This window comes from Ochotona princeps, chromosome 20 (genome assembly GCF_030435755.1).
Source record: "Ochotona princeps isolate mOchPri1 chromosome 20, mOchPri1.hap1, whole genome shotgun sequence".
NCBI lineage: Eukaryota > Metazoa > Chordata > Mammalia > Lagomorpha > Ochotonidae > Ochotona > Ochotona princeps.
The window spans coordinates 32,928,545-32,951,478 of NC_080851.1; the positions used below are offsets into that span (position 1 = coordinate 32,928,545).

Genomic DNA, 22,934 nt, shown 5'->3' on the forward strand with positions numbered 1-22,934 from the left:
CCAACTCACTAGTGCTTCAAAAGAGAACCAGCAAACCCAGTCTGTTTTTCCCCAAAAGCTACATTCAGGTGAAATTTACATAAGATAATATGAAATTAGACCCACATATACGTAGTCCCTTATACACAGTCTTGTTCCATTTGAAAACACTTCCCATCCCTATCCTGTTATTGGCCTTGGAGTCCCACCCTGTAAAGAGTTTGTATGCACTGTGGCTGCCACCCTGACTAGCACCAACCACTTCTAGCTTCTGCTCTCCTCTTTTACTCTTAGTCAATCTAGGATTTCAAAATGATAAGAGGAATGAAAAGAGAACATCTGGGGGCCCAGTGTGGTAGCTTAGTGGCTAAAATCCTCACCTTGCACACACCGGGATCCCATACAGGTGGTGCTGGTTCTAATCCCGGTGGCCCTGCTTCCCATCCAGCTCCCTGCCTGTGGCCTGGGAAAGTAGTATAGGATGGCTCAAAGCCTTGACATCCTGCACCCAAGTGAGCGACCCAGAATAAGTTCTGGGCTCCTGGTTTTGGATCAGCTCAGCTCTGGCCATCGTTGCTGCTTGGGGAGTGAATCGATGGATGGAAGATCTTCCTCTCTGTCTCTCCTCCTCTCTGTATATCTGACTTTCGAATAAAAATTTAACAAATTTATAAAAGAACATCTGAGAAAACAGTGATAACTAGAAGTCCACAGCAGCTCTTTTCAAGATGATCCACACTAACTCATCCGCCAAGGAGTGCCTTTTCTCCTCCTCTATCCCATTTCCTCTATTTCCTTGTGGAAGGCAAACACATGGTCTAGTTCTTTTTCTCAAGAGTTGATCATCTGATAGACTAGACAGCTGGGGCACCTGCTGCTTTAGGGAAGACAGTGTTTGGCAGTGCAGCAGACAGACACGGAGACTGCGAGTGGAATAGACAGGTGAAGGAAGGCCAGGGGTACGCTAGAAATCGACAGGGATGAACCCCCAAGTCTTAGCGTGGAATGATTTCCCCCACATTCATACCTGCTTTCTTCCTGAGCAAAGGGCTGTTCCACATCCACCGTCAAGGAGGCCAAGGCCGAAACCGTGTCTGTCTCCTCTTGCAGCTGAGCGCCAGCCAGAGTACAGCCCCTTGGCACGGCCGACATCCTTACAGACTTCCAGTACTTGCCTAGAAAAAACACCATCGTATTTTATAGGAATTTCAGTAACAGCAGCAGTCACCACCACACTCCTGTAAGCCCAAGGCAGGGCAGTCATTAAGTTAAAATTCTTCATGTTATACACAGTGGTAATTTGGTTTCCTGTTACAGTTAAGTCTTTTTCTTGATCTAAGGATGCCAAGTTGTGGAGGATTTTTTTCCCCTTTGCCCAAATGCTCCCTTGCTTAGAGGGTAATAAGAGGTAGGATAACCAGGCCATAGTCCCATGTATTCCATGCCAGACTGCCAGCTATCTCTGCAAAGATGTGGGCAGATTCTGGGCTTATTGACCCCCTGGGAAATCCCGAGAGAGCTGGGAGGTAGAAGTTGCAAAGAGAAAATGAGTGGAATAGTAATGTTAGAAATGGTTCTTTAACCATTAGGTTTTTTTATGAACTTCAAATCTAAGAGAGAAAAATATTAGAAAAGCCCCACCATGCCAGCGTGAATTGAATAACAACTTTGCCAGAACAATCAAGTTTGTTAATCCTGGATGTTCTTTCTCTCTCAACCTCAGGGTGTGTCCTAGAACAATAATTGATTTAAAACTTTAATATATGCACTTGCTGGTGTTGGAACCCAGCCATCTGTCGTACTGACATTCCTTTTGTTGAGCCAGAGGGCGAAGAGAGGAAGACAGAAGATCAAGTCATGAGAACCTGCCAGCGGAATGAATCAGGTAGAGCAGACATTGATCTTCCTGCAGGCGCTAAGTTCTTTCTGTGGTGTGGACCATCCTCCAATCACAGCAGGAGAAACTGCCCTACGTGCTGACGTGTCCCTGGGTTAGAGCTATCTTTGAAGCATGACCAATTAGGCGGCAACTTGGCTCACAGATTTTGCAACGGGGGAAAATAACACAAATGCCAACAGTAGACAGATGAATGCGGAGTTGGACCCAGCTCTGCGTGTGGTCATTGCCTTCATGAAGCAACGCTTCCCAGGTCTTTATTTTTGCCTCTTGACACAGAAGCACTGATTGAGATCCCTTCCAGATCCAACATTTTCAGATTGGCCTTTGTTTATATCTTAGGGCTTCACCAGGAATGGATGTCATGTTACCATGGAGACTCAGACTTCCCATCTCTCTTTTCATGCCAATAAGACATTTCGGCCAAACTTCCATCCACTGCTACCCGTGCTATGACTGCCAATTTTGACCTGTTTCTGCGAATCACAACACTTTTAATTTTTACAGTATCGTAGCAATTCTGTCAGTGAGTCAGAAGCCTAACATTTTTTTTTTGAAAGCTAAGGCTGTTCCCGGTGTTTAGAGCTGAAAATGCTTTCCTTACAGCAGCAAATGCGTTATCTCCACGAGATCACCCTATTAGTTGGTAGGGGCAATGTTGTATGTTAAGGACCCATGTGATTCTTGGGAAGGAATAAGCAGAATGTACACTAACATGCTATAAAAGCAAGGAAAGATTTGCAGGAAAATATCACAACTGTTCAAGTACAGGAAAGACATGCAGAAGTCAGTGTAATGAAACTAGAGGAACATGGTGGTGATGAGGAGGAAACAGTATGTATACAGCTACAGAGATTAGAGTCTGCAGTTTACTGTAGGAAGGGCAACAGCTAGGTGCACCTGGAGATCAGGAGGGGTCTGAAGGAAGATGGGTATGGCTACTATGGCAAGCAAGATCTAATTAAAACACAATCTTTGTTTTTGAGAGACAGAGAGAAGGGGGAAGGTGGAGGGAGAGAGAGTGTGAGCAAGCGAGCAAGGTCCCATGCATTGTTTAATTCTCTAAATGTCTGCAGTGGGCTGGGCCTGGGTCAAAACTGAGAGCCAGGAAAAGCATCCAGGTTCCCACCAGATGGCAGGAACCACAGTACTTGAGCCTTCATGTGCTGCCTCCCAGAGCCTGCAGCGACAGAAAACAGGAGATGGCTGTCATACCCATGGACTGCTGTACGGGATCCAGGCACTCTAAGCTCCAGGTTAGGCTTAGGAAAGGTCTCTCTGATGATTATTAGACAGTGAGGAGAGCAGTGACAGGAAGAGCAAATTCACACCCAGGTTGAAACAACGATGCCTGTGCTTCAAGGAAGCGACAGAGTAGAAGTGAGGACGTGTTAAGAGAGGTTTAAGAAGCAGACATCAGAAATGTAACCCTATTTTTTTTCAGTGTTCCACACATATCTAGCCTTTTATATTGTTCCTGAGTTGATGGATCCATTTTAAGTCCCTGATTTCCTTAAATCAGAATGTCATTATAATCTTAACGCAGTTGGAATTGCCATTATCCACCTATGCTTGAACACTGCTGTGACAAGTTTCATGGGATCCCGTGGTTACAAAGTGATTGAAACACATGGGCATCCTCCCTCTGTTCTGCAGAGTGACTAATAATGGGCCAATTTTTTTAAAAAAAGTGTTTAGTTTATTTACTAGAAAGCAGAGTTATGGGGTGGGAGGAGAAAGAGAGAGAGAGAGGTCTTTCATTCACTCTTCAGTCTCCCAATGACTGTAACATTCAGGGTTGGGCCAGGGTAAAGCCAGGAGTCAGGAACTTCTTTCCAGTCTCCCACAAGGGTGCAGAGACCCAAATACAGGGCAGTGCTCAACAGCTATCTTAATGCATTAGCAGGGAGCTGAACAAGAAATGAAGCAGCAGGAATCTGAACCCAAGCTCATATGAGATGCAGGCAGGAGCAGCTTAGCCCATGACGTCACAACCTAGGGGCTTTGGTAAGCATATTTCATGTGGCTTGTACAGTATGGGGCAAACTATGGCATTATTGAGTACCTAGAACATTCTGGGTGTTGTCACACTTCTTCCTTGTAATTTCATCTAAACAACACCACTGTGTAAGCCCTTTTAGGGACTGGTTTTTGAATTCATATGTCTAGTAAGCAAAGGAGCTGAAATCTTTTTCCAAACCTCCCAGTTCTAAAATTTCTCTTCATCTGTAGCCTGCAGTCCTCCTTTACTTAGTCTCCTCCATCCTGTTCCTTCAAATACAAAAATAGTCAATGAAATAATATTTGATAATAGCAAATTACTTGTTGCTCAGATTTCTGACTCCATTGACCCATGTTTTATTGACTTTATGGTGTGGGTTTATTGCACAAAGTGAGACAACTGTATTGAAACTAGTTACGTCTAATGTTCATTTTTCATAATCTTATGCTACTGCAAGTGCCTGTTTACTAGACAAGTCATTTTCGAAAGTGTCAATAAATGGAGGCAAGTATTCATTGAAGAGTATGAAAAGATGCCTGCTCTGGCCTAAAAGTCAAGATTTCCAGAATGCAGATGCATGCTAGTGGCACACCCCATGCTAGATCATTCGGGACATAATCCAAACATATAGAAAAGAGTAGTAGTGGCATATTGATGACAAAGCTTACTTCCACTTTAAACCCAATAATTTTGAAACTTTTGTTCTCATACTGCGTATCACTCTTGGATATGACAATAAAATTTGATATGGCAGAATGGCTGATTTTCCATGAACCTACGAATCCTTGGATGGATCAGAAAACATTTACTTCGAGATAATAAATCACTTCCAGAGCAACTAAGGATCATTTCCTTTTTTCCAAGAGAAGAGAGATCTTGGCCACAAACAAAACAAATATCTTTTATTCCCCAAACACAGTCAGGGCAGGAAGTATGAGTCATTAATAACAAGCCTTAAGCAGCACAAGTGACAATGGCTCTTTAAATTTGACCTATGTACATGTGAGTTATTGGAAATAATTTAAACAGTTGAGACCTTTTTGGATGAAACATAATGTGAATAAAATATCCTGCAAAGTAAAGATTAAAAATGAAAAGTTTGGCTTCTATACAAATGTAGGAGGCTCCTGGCTCAGACACGACTCAGAACTTCAAATGCAATATGGCCCCTGGCAAAGTGTATAAAAACAAGTGAAAATCTTACATTAATAATGCACTGTAGACCACCGTCCCTATTTATAAAGGAGAATAATTAAAGTGGAAGTAAGCACGGCATAGACTCTACCATGTGCTGCAAACCCCACGGTGTATAGGTTGTAATTCCATGTGATAAGCAGGGCTTGCCTTTTTCCTTTCAGAAACAGATGTGCAGCAAAATCATATCCCTTGGTATGAGAATAAAACCCCCACTAGCACATACGAAAAAATGACCCAATGTCTCCTTACAGAGTTTTCAGGAGCTTCTATTCACAATGTAAAATATTAGTAGCCAGTCACAACAGGATCTCCCTTCTATGGCAATAAAACTGGCAAGAGAAGTTTTCCACTGAAACTGGAGGTACACACACCCTTAAATTCATTTTTCTTCCCTTTTCTTGGATTATGAATCATCTTACTTTTCAGCACTCTTTATTTTTAGGACCGTTCAGCCTTCATTATTCTGCATTTTTGTTTTATCTGGCAGAGGTAAGACACAGCACAAATCTACAAAACAAGGTCAAAAGCAGATCATGGAATGCAGGCAGTCAAGAAGTGGAGGGGAGGGCCATTGCAGCCATGAGAAGTGTCTTACAGGTAGGATGCAGCCAGATATCAGTATAAACCACAGCAGGTGTTTGGTGAACTGTGTAGGCCTTGCTTGGAAACAGCTCCTCTATGCCACATTTTTTCCAGTCAAAGACTCATATCATTTTGAAAATCTACCAACCCCAGAAACCTTCTCCTCCATCATTCTGGGAGACTTAGAACCACCCTCTTTCAGATTTTTTTCCCCTATGTTGTTGCTATTTGAATGATGCCACCTTTTATCATTACACAAGATGATCTCATAAGAAAAGACACTGGCATTAACAGAGTCTCATTCTATCCTTTTCACACTCAGTATTACACCTGGCATTTACAAAACAACCAAGCGTTGTAGATTCTGTATGGAATCTGGGGTTATGGATGCTCCATAACTTCTTTGTAATACATACTTTAAAAAATTAATTCAAGTGGCAGCGAGGGGTCGTTGGTGATAGGGAATTTTTCTGTCTTTCTTTGTCTCTGTCCCTGCCCAATCTGGTAACAAATAGAGAAGCTGGGAAAGCAGTTCAGACTTCTCTTGTGGGTGGCAGGTATCCAACTACTACAGCCATCAGCTGCTTCTTGGAGTATGCACTGGCAGGAAGATAAGACCAGGAACAGAGGTCAAATATTTAAAGTAGTATTTCAACAAGGGTGATATATAGATTCCAACTAGCATGTGAAAGAGTCTCAAAAGTCAAAGACATGGAGATTAAAGCCATGATGAGATCCATTTTGAGTGTCTTAAAAACCAAGATAACAGCAGACACTGCCGAGTGTGAACAAATTTTAGTTGATGTGAAAGAAAAGGCACAAAGCTGAGGACTGTAGCAGTCTCTTATCACCACACATTAAATCCAAGCATAGATGTAGCATACTACACCCAGAAACATGTATAATTAAAGTAGTAAGGTATAGTTTCTTAAGTTTATAACAAATATTTCATATGACCCAGCAATCTTAACTCCTGAGTATTTACTCAAGATAAATAATATTTCATCATTACACAAAAATGTGTGTGTGAATATTTATAGCAGCTTCTTTTTTAATCACTGTCATCCAAAGGTAGATCTAACTAGCAAGCCTTTCAATAGATGAGTAAAAAAACTAACAGTGGCATGCTCATGCATAGGGCACTGCTCTTCAGTTAAAAGAAATGAGTATTGATATATTCAAAAATATATGGATGAAGTTTAAGTGCATGATATTAAAAAAAAAGAGGAAGCAGAAAATGAGTTAATGGTTACCACTGAGTTCGGAATGACTGCAGCAGTAGCACAGAGGACTCTGGGGGTCAATGATCTAGTTCAAAGCTTAGGATAGACACATGATTCCACACGTTTTTCCAAGCCCTTACAGCTAGCCACTAAACCAGAGTGAACAGTGAAAAGAGTCAGGTGACTCTTAGTGTTGCACATTAGAAATAAGTGGAAAGCGGGCAGGGTTCACAAATTAGGGGAAAAAATCAGGATTGTGTAATGAGGAAGTTAAGTAGCTTCTTCAGTGCACATGTCAACAACTGCCAGGATCCAGGATCCTGATGAGCACACCGACTCTCAGGGAAGACATGTGATTGCGTCTGCGCTACTGTACTGGAGACGAGGGAGATTAGAAGAGCACATTTTTTTTTCAATAGGGTAGGAATAGGGAAGTTCCACAGATGCTTTGTTAGCTATGTTGGTTTTTGGTATGTTATTTATTGAAGTTTTATTTCTTTATTTGAAAGGCACACAGAGAGTTCCATCTGCTGGTTTGCTCCTTAAATGACTGCAGTGGTAGAAAACTTCTCCAGCAAAAACCTAGCAACCAAGAATACCACCTAGATCTCCCACAAAGGTATCTGGAACCAAGCACTTGGGTCATCTTCTACTGCCTTCCCTGGCATGCCAGCAGGGAGCTGAACCAGTGTGGTTAGGACTCAAAGGGACACTGTGAAATGGGGTACAAACACACCAACTGGCAACTTTGCGTGCTGCACCAGAGCATCCAGCACCACATGGATGTTTTAGTAGAAGAAAGTGTTTTTACATTACAGCCAGAAAAGGAGAAAAAAACTTGATTTTTATTGGGTACCTGTAAGAAGCCCTTCAATGAGCTACTTCAACTTTTTAACTCACAGTTCATTTATGAGGAAATTAACTATGCAAGGGATGATTGTGTAAGGACGAGATATCATCTTTGTAAATGTTCATAGAAAGATCTTCTCTTAGACTTGATTTTCTAGGCACCTTGCTTCCATGAGCAGTAGTGTGTGTGTGTGTGTGTGTGTGTGTGTGTGTACACAGCACTGCCAAGAGTTGACAACATAATCTCGGTGCACTGCTTTTCTTAAATAGTCTGTGCAGACACAGAACCATTCCTCATTTCATTTATTCTCTTGGTTTGATTAGTTTTGCCTTAGTAGAAATCTGACTGAAAAACAAAAGAACAACAGCAAAGAAAAACAAAAAAATCCCTTATATTGCAGATGCAAATGGAATAAAGAGAAATGACCAAGAAAGTTAAGTCTCTAACCAGGTGACACATGTTTCCTTTTCTATTCTGGTATTAGGCCTCTACTGCACAATAACCAGAGTCTCAACATTTCCAGAGAATAGCTAATTACAAGTCCACAATCTACCTTCCAAAAGCCATGTGCACAAGTCTGACCTGGCTCTGATGCAAGCGAGGGTCAGCAGGGTTAATAGTGGGAAAATGCTTAATGCTGCTTTTCTTCAATGAAGCACTGCCTGGCCCTGGGCTCCAACATCAAGGCCTCTGTAGAAAGTCAAAGAATATATGACAAATAGCAGCTCACACCTGACAGCAGTCAGAGCTTTAAACTCAACAGGGCAGGGATTTGAAATCCTGCCAATCCCTGCATTTTTTTCTGATTAGATGTACTTTGCAAGTTTACAAGTGGCTCCAGAGTGGATTCATAGCTTCTTGATCTCTTGTCACTAGGCACTAAACTTCCAGAACTGACTACGACTAAACCTAAATCAAACAGAAATTTTCAAATACTGAATTTTAAGTTAGTTTTTTTTTTTTGCATGAAAATGTTACTGCTGAAGCAAATAGAAAAAAACATGAACATTTCAAGAAGAATGAATGATTGATACGGTGTAATATAGAAGCTTCAGAGGGAATACTCTGGAAGGAGAATACCTATTTTTAACAATTGTGCTTCTACTCAAGTAAGTCGATTAATCTTGGTGTACCTCATTCTGCTCAGCTTGTAAAAATGCAAATGACAACAATACCTATACCTTCAACTGTTGAGAAGATTCAATAATGAGTTAACTTACAGTAATAAAAGTGTTTAGAACAGTGCCCAGCATGGATATAAGTACATAGCAGCCATTGATTGGCTCACTGATAACAGTTTGCACAGTTGCCATTGTGCAAGTCTTTAGCCAGTGCCACATCACTGCCTCAGGGTAGCGAAAACCTGATGCTCCTTCAGATGCTGTGACCTTTCCCCTGAATTTTAAGACTCTCCATCAGCGAAGTTTCTTGATCCTAACTCAAATTCTTCTCTGCTTCCAACTCTTTCTTCCCCCAACATTTCCAGTTGTAGGAATTAATTATCACCACCTTCTGAGTTTTTCAAGTCGGGAAATTTACCAAGTACTCATCTGCTCCATGCCAGTGAATTCCTGTATGATGCCAATTCTACTTCTGAATCAAACCACTCAATTCTATCTGACGATAATCCCTGAAAAGGCTCATATTTTTACGACATAGTGATCTGAATTGCTCCCTCCCTGTCTGTGACAAAAACCTCAAACCCCTCCAAGTTTAAATATGGTGAATGACTTCAAGCCCATCTCCATTGGATCTCTAGCAGAGAGAAACAAGAGAGCAAAGAGATGAGGGATTGCCCTAAAAGGAAAAGATGGAAAAATCTCCACGAAACAAGAAGGGACAAAAAGAGGGAGGAAATTTTGAGTTAGGGTTAGCCTTTGGGTGTGGAGTCAAGAAGCTAGCAAAGGCAGTGAGATGATTTATGCAGCACATGTTGCAATCTAGGGAAACAACCCTTTCAAATGTGTGCAAGGCCCCGTGAGGCTCAAATACTGGACAACTTCCCCCCCAACATGAGATGTATACAAATTCCTTTCAGCTTAGAAACAATCTGGATTTTCTCCTGGATTGCCTGATGTAAATGCCCTGGAGGATGGGTAGGTAGACTGCATTATAACCACAGGAGGAATGCCTGGAAATGGCATTTCAGATAAAGGAGGCTGGGACTACTACCTTAGGAGCAAGCCTTATTTTACTCACTTTCTTTCATTAATTAGTATCCAGATCCCTTCATCGCCAAGAGAATTCAGCAGCACATACGTAAACCATCCATGCTAGCATATTAAGAGTTTTTACTGAACATTTATTTCCACAAACTAGTTTTTTTTCCCCTGTTAGAAAAAGCTTAAGAAAGAGTAAAATGGCTTCTCCCTCAATATTCTCTTTACCTCGGATATATGAAGGAAACAATAGGGAAATGGCGGTCTTACCCACTTTCCCATAGCCCTTGTACTGTTTTACCCTAATTAATAAAGATTGCCAAAATATAATTTTAAAAAAGGGAAAAAAGAGTAAAATGGTTACAGTTAGGATCCTGCTTTCTTCCCTAGCATCTAATGTTATTTTTATGGGTCGTTTGTTGAGCTGCAAGTACAAGAAGAAAAAAGGAAGCAGGGGAGAATAAAAGGAAGAAGAGGAAAGAGGAAGAATAGGAATGAAAAATAGCCATGATAAGGAAGAGGAGAGAAACCATTCAGCCAGGAGTGCATACAGAACATATCAATGTAGCACAGCCCTGACTAGCAGCAGGTGGCAAATAGTTCTTCCAGGGAAAATCTGATTTGCTTCTTACTTTTGTAGAAAGTTCAAGAGTATGCTGAGTATTGTGGGCACTTGGCACCCTTAGGATAACTGACCCTTTAGTCAGTTCAATAGAGTTTTGTAACATTCTCCAGCAACTCCCAAATGGTATCTCTTTTCCAATTTTACTCAAAAAGGAGGATATATTCAGAGAATAGCAACTTCACTTCTCATGCTCTAAAATCAAGCAAGCAAATAAACAAGAACATTGGCACACACAACCTGGAGTATCAATGACTATTATGCTAAGTCATCAATATTGCAGGTCCCAGCTCTTTTGAAGAAATTCAGGGATTAGGATAATGGCTCAACTGGCTAATCCTCCACCTCCAAATGCCGGCATCCCATATGGGTGCCAGTTCCTATCCCGGCTGCTCTGCTTCCTTCCTATCCAGCTCCCTGCTTACATTCTAAGAAAGCAGCGGATGGTTCAAAGCCTTGGGGCCTTGAACCTGTGTGGGAGACCAGAAGAAGGTACTTGTTCCTGGCTTTGGATGGGCTCAGCTCCAGCTGTTGCAGCCATGTAGGGAAAGACCAGCAGACGGAAGATCTTCATTTCTGTCCCTCTTGCTTTCTGTAAATCTGCCTCTCCAATGAAAATAAATCTTAAATTCATGTACTTTTTCTCATACTACATAGTTTTCATGAAATTTTTAATGCAATCTTGCTTATTTATGCAAAGGCATTGTTACAGAGGGAAGGGGAAAGACAGAGAGAAGAGCGATCTGATATCCATTGGTTATTCCATCTGATATCCATCGGTTATTCCATCTGATATCCATCTGATATTCCATGGCTTCAGCGGCCAGGGCTGGGTCAGCCAAAGCGAGAAGCACCATCCTCTACTGCTTGCTTTCCCAGGAACATCAGCAGGGAGTTGAATGGGAAATAGAGGAACCAAGAGCTGACCTGGTATCCATTTGTGCTGCCAGCTTTGCAGATGGCAGCTTTTCCAATGCTGGCCCTAGCTCTCCCGTTTTTGAGAAGGATAATCCACATTCCATTGTGCATATACTGAGACCACATTTTCTTTCTCCATTCACCAACTGATGAGCATGTACACTGCTCCCATCCTGTGACTATTGTGACCGGTGTTGCTGCGAACAGGGGACTGCTTCAAGAACCAATGCTGCTTTCAGTTCTTCGAGACTGAGACCCAGAAATGGAATCTAAATCATGTGGCAGTTGAAACTTTATATTTTCTAACTCATCATCCCTTTTGTCATCCCCTCACCATGACAGTTGACCATCAGTTTTCGTTCATCATCTTGAGATATAGCCAGTCCTTGACCTATGGAGGGGCAACAGTGGGGACGTGGGAGGGTCTTCATCCGCCAGGGGAAAGCCTACTTTGCTGTACTCTCCTCAGCCCAGGCTGAAACATACAAAATCCCAGGACAACAGGGATGATCCTGCTACAAAATCCTCCCCTCCATGTGGCCAGGCAAGAGGCCAATGCTAATCACTGGCTCCAGCACCTGCATTGCCTCAGCTGGGGGCCTCAGCCCTCAAAGAGAGGTGGAAAGCCTGTCAGCACCTTGCCATGTGCCTGGGGACGAGACTATCTAGGAACTTTCCTGAATGTTTTCCACATGCTGCAAGCCTCCCTTTCCCACATGGACATGTTTTTCCCGAGATCGTAGTCCCCAGGGCAGCACAAAAGAATTCATCAGAACCTGGAGTGGAAGGTGGACTGTGACCTGAACACTTCCCCAGTGTGAAAGGAAGTACCTGGGTGACTGTGCGACACGCACGCTTCTGTTCAACAAAGACTGCCTTCAGGGCCAGCTTCAAACAGGTGCCCTGCACAGGTGCCAAGGACCCTGTGGGCAGCAAGGCCGCCTGTGCTACTCAGTGCTCTGTTCTCAGCTTCTCAACATCACTCATAAGATTTTTAACAAGGAAGGGATCACACATGGCACAGACGCTCCTTCTCCCTAGGACCCTTCAAATGAGGTGGCCAAACTGATTACCTTCTTCACCATGTGGAATTGGCGATACTAGTCCAGGGTCTAGAATCCTATGTAGGCACTTGCAGTGGAAGAGCGGGGTATAAATTAGCTGAAAGTAGAAGCAAGGCCAATTTGATATTTTGTAAGGAAATCAAGTATTGCTTGCTAAACCAAGAGCTCTTGGTGCAACTTCCCCATGCATTATGAAGTTTGAGAGGTTTATTTTTAAAATATTCATTTTTATTTTTCTTTGAAAGGCAGGGTTACAGAGAGAAGGACAGAGAGACAGGAGGACAGAGAGAGAGAGAGAGAGAGAGAGAGAGAGAGAGAGAGAGAGAGAGAGAGATTCCATCTGCAGATTCCCTTCCCAAATGGCTGCAACAACAGACAGAAGCTGGGCAGGCTGAAGCAAGGAGTCAGGCACTTCCTCTGGGTCTCCCATGTGGGGGCAGAGGCCCAACACCTGGGACATGCACCGCTGCTTTTCCGGATCCAACAGGGAGCTGGTTCAGAAATGGAGCAGCCAGGATGAGAACAAGCACCCACATGGGATGTCAGTGCCACAGGTGGAGGCTCGGCTTGCTCGTTATTCAGGGTCCCTAATTTCAGTCCAGACTGTAAGAGCGAACAGAGGCTCTATCATTGCCATGAAGACTTTCCAGAACTTTTCTCTTTTTCAGCACTTTTTGTGCCTAGTTGAGAGGGACTGATGGAGCAGATTTTCCCTTCTCATGATCTTAGTGCTCTACATGTTGGTACCATCGGAATCATCAACTTTATTGTCTCTTATTTCATAGGCTGTAGACTTCTTCAACCATCAACACTCAAGGAGTGAATTCAAAAGTATTTGCTACAGTGATGTTCTAGAATACATAGGAAAAATACTTTCACATACTCTGCAATAGCAAAAGGCGCTCAGAATAAAAGACAAAACGATGAATGAGCAAGATAATTTTATATGTCAGTGATCTGAAAGGAGACACAGGGATGGAGAGGAACAGAAGGCTGCCAAGGATCACTTCTGGACTCTGGGCTTGAGATCTGGAGTGACAGGTCATGAACCTGCTGAATCTATCCAGAATGGAAAACGAGGTTAGGGCAGTACATTTTACCACACTTTTTGAAATCACCTCCAAGTGTTCCCTTATCTCTGCCAGTCCTTTCACCTGGGATATTATCTCAGAGATGCTGCTCAAGCATTTAAATATTTATTTCTATGTTATCTGAAAATGGATAGTTTGTTTATGTTATGACCCTAAACTGTTTTGGGGTACATATGAGGGGGTCCTCACAAAGTTCATGGAAAGCATGTGTTATTAAAAAAAACTGCATGGATTTTGAAAAAAAATGTGTCAAACTATAACTGCAGTTTCATGGTGACAGACAGCTGGCTGGGGCTTCCTCAGTCAGCCCCGAACAGTTCTGCAGAACACTGACTTTTATCTTTAGGCTAACTTCCCAGTAGTGTGTACTTGATTTCCTCTCTCTCTCTCTCTCTCTCTCTCTCTCTCTCTCTCTCTCTCTCTCTCTCTGTGCATATGTGTGATGGGAAATGCATAGTAAAAAGGAGAACAGTATCACATTTGGGATAGATGTTATGGTATAACAGTAAAGCCTTCATCCTGTATTGGAGAGCCTGGTTCGAGTCCTGGCTACTGGACTGCTGATGTTGCTTTCTGGTAGTGCACAACCTGGACGCAAGTAGATGATGGCTCAGGGACGAGGGTCCCTGACGCCCATGTGAAAGTTCTGGACAGAGCAGCAGGCTCCTGGTGTCAGCCTGGCTCAGCCCTGGCTTTTAAGGACAGTGAAATAGTGGAGGGAAGAACTCTCTTCACACTCTTTGTATCTCTGTGTTTTTCTCCCTGTCGCCTTTCCAATAAATGAAAGGAAAGAAACTAAATTAAACAGTTTAAATATCTGATTTATATTGCTTTGGTTGTTGGACTTTCTCATAACTTTTTCTTTTCTTGGACAATAAAACCAGCAACTGATTCCTGAACACCAACATCCTTAGAAAATAAATTGCCTTGAGTTAAGACCGAACTACATAATCATGATTTTTATATTTACTTCATTGCTTTGCATAAATGCTTAATACAGTAATGGAAAAAATCCCAGTACTTGCAAAATATGAGAAAAATAGATTGTAAAAAATCGAATCTCTGAGTATGATAACACTAAACAAAAGAAGAACAATGCAATAAGACATTTAGGTAAGAGCATATGTGCCAATTAGCATTATCTTGAGCGTGATTCTTTGTGCTCCAGTTCAAAATAAAACTTCAGTTTTACCTGAGTAGAAAATTTATTTAAAAATTTGGAAGACATACTTTGAATTTCAATGATCTTCTGTAAAGAAACAACAGCATTCATGTTCGGTGTTTGATGAAGCACATCTTCGGCAAGGGGCCCCAGCTGCAGGAATAACAGATAAGAACATGAGCGGAACATTGCGACTTCACAGTGAATCTCACCCAGGCAAAGCGAAGGGAACCAACCTAATCCTCATGAAAAGCTTGCTCCAAGAAGTGGTTAGCATTCCGCAGACACCAGTTTCAAAAGTGCAGCCAGTTTTATTGCCTGTTTGGCATCCATGTATTTAAATTCCAAGGAATTTGACTATTTGTCACAAGATTAATCTACGAACCCCTGAAGCAGGTGCATGTCTGCATATTTTTCATTAAATATCTGAGTTATTCGTGCCATTTTTGTAGGTTCACCAAAAAGCAGATTCTATCCTGTCTTTCAGTGCAGCTGCGTTCCGCAAATTAAACCTTAGCATGCTGCTCTAGACAGAACAGGCGGTACCTGACCCCTTTTGTGGTGCTTTTACATTTAAGCACATGTCAGTTCAAATACTTCTCAGTGGAAAGCTCAAGACAGTTGCTCTTGTTCAACTGCCACCAAAGTAGAGAAAACATCCACGTAAAATCAAAGGTAAGGTAATTATTTCATTTGACTTCAATGCTACTCATAATAACTAGGATACAGACTGCGTGCAAGCAAGGATAAATTCCTTTCTCGCAAACCCATCATAGTCTTCTGGAATTACACTGATTTTTCATGGATAAGATTGCAAACCTTGCTTTGCCTGGAATGGAGAGGAGCTTCAAATAATGTAAGACCCATATTTGTCAGAATTAAGTCTGAGGATGCAACCCTGAAAGGCCTTGATGATAAACTTGGCAATTTGTAGCCTAAACTGTGTGGCTCCGGTCTTGCAAGAGGAGTCCTGCTATTGTAATCTAGCAAGCAAGGAAACTAGCAGAAACAAAAGGACCCATCAAACGTCACTGCTTCGCGATGTTTAAACTTACAGATTCCAATTAAAATTGGCAGTCAGGTTACAGGAGGATTGTTGAAAAGATTTGTGGAAAATGAAATCTAAAGGTTAAGTTTATTTTGCTGCAAAACATTTGGAAATCCAGACATATGTGGAATCTTCAAAGCATTCATGGGAAATGTGTATTGTGAAACAAGCAAACAAGAAAAACTATGTATGCATTTCAAAAATTTTTTTTTGCACTAAAACAAGCTCAACTTGTAATTTTACATTTTCTCAGGAGTGTTTGAAAACCTCTGTGTTGTGGCATGGACACGTCCCTAGATGTAACAAAACTTGGACTCTTCTATGTCTCTCCATCTGTAGGCAAGACTGTGGAAACCCTTGGATTGCTGGTGTCCAGGGCACGTGCGAGTGAATCTTCCCCCCAGGCTCTCTCTGAGTTGATTATTCTGTACTTCAATCACGAAATCTAAAACAATAGCACCTTTCTTCCAGATGCCAGGGGATAACAGACTAGCTCTGGGATATTTATACACCGGCAAATTCACTAAATAGAACTTTCCAGAGTGTTTTTCTTAGCTGCCAAAGAAAAACCTTTAAAACATCAAAAGGTTTATTTGCAATACAGTTGGATGAGAGGAAAAAAAAAAAAAAAACACTACCACATCTTGGGGTCAGTGAACATTCCTGAAATCTCAAACTCTCAAATTTGCTGAAATGATTTCTTTTTAAAATCTGATATGTCTGATCATATCTTGAAGAATCTCTTAACTTAGTAATACCCTCTTAACTAGAAGGGCCACTGAATCACAAAATAAGAGTTCCTTGGAAACCCTGTAGTCAAGGAACAGACAGGGTGTGGGGAGACACTTTCCTCCAGAACTTGCTTCTCATTCCCTTCCCAGAGTTTTGAGAAAATCATTTTCAACAGAAATCAAGTAAGCTTTACTGATAACATGTTTTGAAATGTCACAGTATGTTCACATGTTGAGGACAAAAGCACAAGCATGACGTCAGTATATTTAATGCTCCCAAAAGTTCCCCTATGGCATCAGGATGAGAATGCTGAGAAATTGAAAGATGCATTTTCTAAAAAAAGAAATCTACAGGCAGATCAGGAATGTAAAAGCATAAGTTTTGGAACCCCTCCCATATTAAGGTGTCTGAACTGTTTTAGGAACTAGGTTATATGATTCAGGGTATTGGGAGTAAAAGCACAAGCTTGTATCTTCAATTTGGAATCTTCATGTGTCTACTTGTCAAAGGTACCCAGAGAATTAAGGCAATGAAGTTGATCGTTTAAGCCTCCCAAACCATTTCCCTGAGTGTTTTAGGTGAGTGTCATTTAGAGGATTTAGCCTTCGGTAAATTGCCCCAATTTGTTTCATTCTGAGTGTGTACACACAGACAGAGCTGGATTCAGACTGATCTGCCCTTTGGGAGTCCTGCACAAATGGCAGTGGCTAACGCTCTCCCAGTTGGGAAGCAGACAGCCCAGAGAGTCAATTTTCCTAAAATTAAAACTTTGTATGTAGGGACCACAGATTAAGTTGTGTTTTGGCGGGGGGGAGGCTTGTTGACTTAATCATTCACCATTATAAGCACTAAAAACCAGTTGATTGAAGAATCCACTTGATAAATATTTATGAGTACTGGTCATTATTTATAATCTAATAACTGAGTCATGATATCATATTTAATAAATGGGCACATTTTATAGATTCAGAGCAAAATTCTGTTAGATTTAGCGTGGATGATATGATGGAGCAAAACCACTGACTACTCAGATTAATCACCATTAGTCAGAATTATTAAACGATAAATAAGGAAATAATCTTTGCAAAACCTCTTTGCCTGCAAAACATTACAAAAGATAAGGCAGCTGAAGATATAAGGAATGTTAGGAGAAATTTTAAATATCCTTCATTATCAAGGAGTTATAAGATATACTACATAAGTACTAATTATCATAGAGTTAGAAGATATGTTAGATAATTTTCACAGTCTTCAGACACACGAAGTTCTGTCCTATCTATGGCTTAATCGCAAGCATTGCTTGCAGCCACGCTTCATACCAGTTTTCAGGCTCAGCAACAGGGAAATGTATTTTTTGAAATCTTTGACAAGAAGTCATTCTATCGTATTGACACAATTCAGATGTCGGTTAAGCTGAATATAACATGGAGTTTGTAGGCATTATCACCATTTTAAAATGCCACAGAAAATTGTGGTCCTTATTATCTTATGAAGGGGTAATTTCCAGGTTGTTTGGATTCAGATTATTTGCATCATCAAAAATCAGTTTAGTTGGCCAAGATCCATCAAAGCAAACAGTCAAGGGAAATCCTTGGAGAAACCCTTGATTAAGAGTTTCAGAACTCATTTTGCATTCATGAGACACAAAAATCAGCTAGCTGTTCTTTTCCTGATTCAGAACAGAACACAAAAGAAGCTAAACAGAGCAAGCAGGTACAGGATGCTAGAGGTGGAACATGAAAAAGAGCATGCACCCCATCTACTTCATACTCTTGTCAGCCTTCATGTAAGTTTCAACGTTTCCCTGAATACGCAAGTGTTTCCATTTGTAGCTCTATCTGTGCCTTCCCTCTGACTTCTCTCTACCCTTCTTTGGGTGAAACGGTGGTACTTTCAAGGACTGACGCTGTCTGCTTATCCGATTCTCTGATAGAGCAACTTGCATGCACCTGAAACGCTTCTGAGAAGCTCCCAGCCAGTTACTCTTTCATACACACTGATGAGTTGACTGGCATATGGGCAGATCTTTTCACAAGTCAGAAACGCCAATACATGGGAAAGAACAGCAAGAAAGAACTGGAGAGAGAAAACCCACTCCCAATAGAACACAATGAAAACACAGTAACACAAAGATAAAGTAGAAAGAGATTTCAAAAGGGATTGAAATGAATCTTGTCCAATAAGAGAACGGAGACCTTTACAATATCTAGAGTCTTTCATTTCAAAAGTCAGAGTTACAGAGTGAGGGAGAGAAAGAAAGCGATCTTCCATCCACTGGTTTATCATCCAGATGTCCTCAATGGCCAGGTAGAAGTCAGGTACCAGGAACTAGGAGCTTCTTCCAGGACTCCCATGTGGATGGCAGGAGCCTAAGCAATTAAGATCACCTTTTCTGCTTTCACAGGTGTATTAGCAGGGAGTTGGAAGGAAGTAAGGCTACTATATGGGATGACCTTGTGGCAGCCACAGCTTTATCTACTATGCCATGATGCCAGTTTCAAAATTAAAATATTTTTGTAGAATTCTCCATGTATATAATTATATACCATCTATTCCTCGCCAATCTAGACACTTTTCATTTACTTTCTTATCTGTTCTACACGAATCTGCAGTGATATGTTGAAGTGATAATTATCTCTTAATTTTATTTCAAAGAAAATTTTCCATATTTTATTTTTTAAAATTTAAAGATAAATTTATTTTTATTGGGAAAGCAGAGAAGGAGAGAAAGAGAAAAGGATCTTCCATCTGCTGGTTCACTCTTGAAATGGCTGCAAAGGCCAGAGCTGAGCCTATCTGAAGCTAGCAGCCAGGAATTCTTCTGAGTCTCTCACATGGATGCAGGGTCCTAAGGCTTTGAACCATCCTCTACCACTTCCCCAGGCCATAAAGAGGAAGCTAGAGGGGAAGTGGAGCGGCCAATGCCAATATGAGATCCCGGTGCTTGCAAGGTGAGGGGGTAGCCAATTAAGCCATTGTGCCAGGCCCTCCATATTTTATCTTTAAATGCGATGTTTTCTATAGAATATATGGTAGATACACTTTAGAAAATTGATTTTCCTTTTATTCTTTACCTGAAGAAATGTTTTCATTATGATTGTTTATCAGATTCTTTAGAAATACTCACTGAAATGATTATATATCTCAATGCTTTATTATTCTCTTAATGTGGTAAATCAAAATGACATTTTGGGAAGCTCATATGTTACATTAGTGGGATTAAATTAATTTAATTATAGGTACTTAAGGTATTTGATAACTACTATTTTGGACTTTGGCTCTTTAATATTCCTTTCTTATACTATTTGGAAATTCTGCTATGAGTTTTATAAAGGCTTGAAAATATCCATTGGTAAATGAACTTCCCTCTCCTCTTTCCCTTTAATATTTTTTCTTAACTTATTAGTATAATTCACATGGGAAACTACATGGGTCTCGTGCGTTAGTATTAAAGACTCAATATGAGGACAAGTACTTAGATTAGCACTCCAGTTAGCATGCACATGTCTTGCTTTGGGGTGCCTGAGTTCAATTTCTCCTCCAGAACTTGGCTCTTGCTTCCTGCCGACACAGATCCTACAAGCCACTAGCACCAACTCAAGTCAGTGTCATCCTTAAGGGCTGAGCCTCTGTCTGTGGGCTTCAAGCTGGCCCAGTCATGGGGTGGTACACAAGTCTGAGGTGGATCAGCAGACAGGTACTGTTCCTATGGGTGCTTCTCTTGTCTGCCTTCTTAAAAACTCTATTCAGTGTTGTTAATGATTATAGGCCCATTCAAATGTTCTGTCTTTATTCAGTTTTGTCAGGTTGTATTTGTATAAAGACTTATTTAAAGCTTTTCAATATCCTCTTAGAATTCTTATAATGTCTTTAAAATTTATAGTGAAATCTCCTTGATTTCTTATCATCACTTTATTTTCATTCTCGGTAGAGTTCTACCAATTTCATTGCCCATTTCAAAGGGTCAACCTTCGACTGCTTAGATCTTAGATGTTTTATGTTTGCTTTCTATGCTATTATTTTTTTCTTTTTAAATTTCCTTTGCATCTTTGGTTCTCTAATTTGTTGAGATACAACTTTTATCATTAACTTCATTCTTTTTCCTGCCATATATATTTAAAACCATTAACATAAATTCAACTCTGTATATCAGTGTTTTTATATTTTCATAGTCATTTAATTCAAAACATTATAAATTTGCACTGTGATTTCTTCTTTGATGCAATAATTACAGTGTAATAGGTATCTTAAAATATATGAGACCTTATAATTATTTATTACTATTGATTTTAGGTTAATTTGACCATGGTAAGAGTTTAAATACTGTATGGTTTCCATTAATTGAAATTTATTGAATCTTACTTTGTCCCCAGTAATATTCTACTTTCCAAAATATTAGAAATGTCCTTGAAAAGAATATTACTCAATATTAATATATGGTCTCTTTTATGTTTGAATTAAGGAAAGTTTATTAAAGTGTTTAAATCTTTATGACCCATCTATCTTTAAGTCAACTTTATTGCAATGTAACTCATGTATGACATAATTCACCCATTTAAAGTATACAGTCCAGTACTTTTAGTTTGTTCAAAGTTATACAACTATTACAATTTTAGGACAGTATCATTACTGAAAAAAAAAGAACAAGAAACATTATGACCACTAATAGTTACTTCCCATTTCTCCTCCTCCCACATACCCTTCCCCATCTCCAAATCACTGGCAATCACTTGTCTGCTTTCTATATTTGTCTCTTCTATACATTTTAAGAAATATTCCTCCCAGCAGATATATAACCTTTGACTAACATCTCCCCAACTTCCTGCTTGTTCCTACACATTCAAGCGTTTGGAAACTACTTTTTTTTTTTTTTTTTTTTTTTTTTTTTTTTTTTTTTACTAATATGAGATCGCCTGTTTTAAGATTCCACATAGGGTGAGATTTATGCACAGATAATTGTCACTTAATAGAATGTACTACTGGACTACAAATGCTGTAACAAACAGGGCTTCAGTCTCCCTCATAGCTAAATAGTATCCCATATCACTTGTAAAACATTTTAGCCATTTATTAAACAACATTTTCGTAAAAATATCTGCTACTGAGAAAGGCATGTTAAAATATGTTAACTGTCATAGTTTCTCTTATTTTTCCCATTTGCATTTTCCAATCATTTCTTGATAGAGTTTTGAAGTAAGGTTGCATACATGATTTATGATTTTTTTAAAAAAAAATTATTGCTATTGGAAAGGCAGATCAGACTTCCAGAGAGAAGGAGACAGAATGATTTCCTCAAATGGCTGCAATGGTCAGAGCTGAACCAATTCAAAGCCAAAAGCTAAGAGCAGCTTCTGGGTCTTTTAAATGGGTGTAGGGTTCCCAAGGCTTTGGGCCATCCTCCACTGTTTTCCCAGGCCGTAAGCAGGGAGTTGGATGGGTAGTGGAGCAGCCAGGTCACAAACAGGCACCTATATGGGATGCTGGCACTTGTAAGGCAGAGGATTAGCCAATCAAGCCATTGCACTGGGTCCACAATTTGTGAATGTTGTACTTTCTGAGTTAATGAACTATTTTATCATTACCAAGTATTTCTCTTGCTATCTTATTCCTTTTTTACTTAAATGCAAATTTACCTGATATTAGTCTAAATTTATTTGAGATGGGTCAGATAATTACTTTTTTCAGTTTTTACAAGCATGCTTTCTTTATAAGTATATTCCAAGCTGATTCTAAAGTTTTACATGCAAATTCAGAGACTAAATACAATCAAGCCTGCCTAGAAGAAGAAAAATAAATTAGAAGATATTCTACAATATACTAAACTGTCCTGTATGATAGTTCATTAATGTCACAAGAGCAGGCAACAAGATCCACAGAACAGAGAAATGGGAGTATTGATACAAAATAATGGGTGATCATTATTATAATTATATATTTATATAATTATAATTATTATAATAATGGGTGATTAATAAATGGACAACCTTTTCAGCAAGTGATACTGGGTAACTGTGTCTCCAGATTGATAACAAGACAAATTTGAACTCCACCTCATATCCTACATAGAATGGCATACTCTGAGTGAATCATGAATCTAAATACTGAAATCAAAAGTAAAATGTTTTAAAAGATTAAGAAAGATTTAAGAAGATTGCTTCATGACATTAGGAATTCAGAAAAAAATCAAAACTATTGTCAAGGAAACTATTGTACTTCATTAGAAAGTTATTTTATTTACCAAATATCACCAGTATAAGTCTGAAAAGAATTAGTATTCCAACATCTAAAACCACGAATGGTTCCTCAACAACCTACACCGAACTGCTCAAATCAGAAAGGAGAGAAAAAAAATAATAGCCTAGAAGTGGAGAAAAGCACAAACAGGCACCACACAAATGTCTATCAAAA

The 22,934-nt window shown here is 40.1% G+C and overlaps 1 protein-coding gene across 8 annotated transcripts in view; it reads right to left on the reverse strand.

Moving 5' to 3' along the window:
• Positions 1–22,934, reverse strand: part of HDAC9 (histone deacetylase 9) — an 834,677-nt gene that overhangs the window by 14,174 nt on the left and 797,569 nt on the right. For all 8 annotated transcript variants that reach the window (XM_058677966.1, XM_058677969.1, XM_058677964.1 and 5 more), the window contains 2 exons: positions 14,815–14,899; positions 1,007–1,154 (listed from right to left, as the gene is read on the reverse strand). In XM_058677966.1, coding sequence (XP_058533949.1) covers positions 1,007–1,154; positions 14,815–14,899 — 233 coding nt within the window. The remainder of the gene's footprint in view (positions 1–1,006; positions 1,155–14,814; positions 14,900–22,934) is intronic.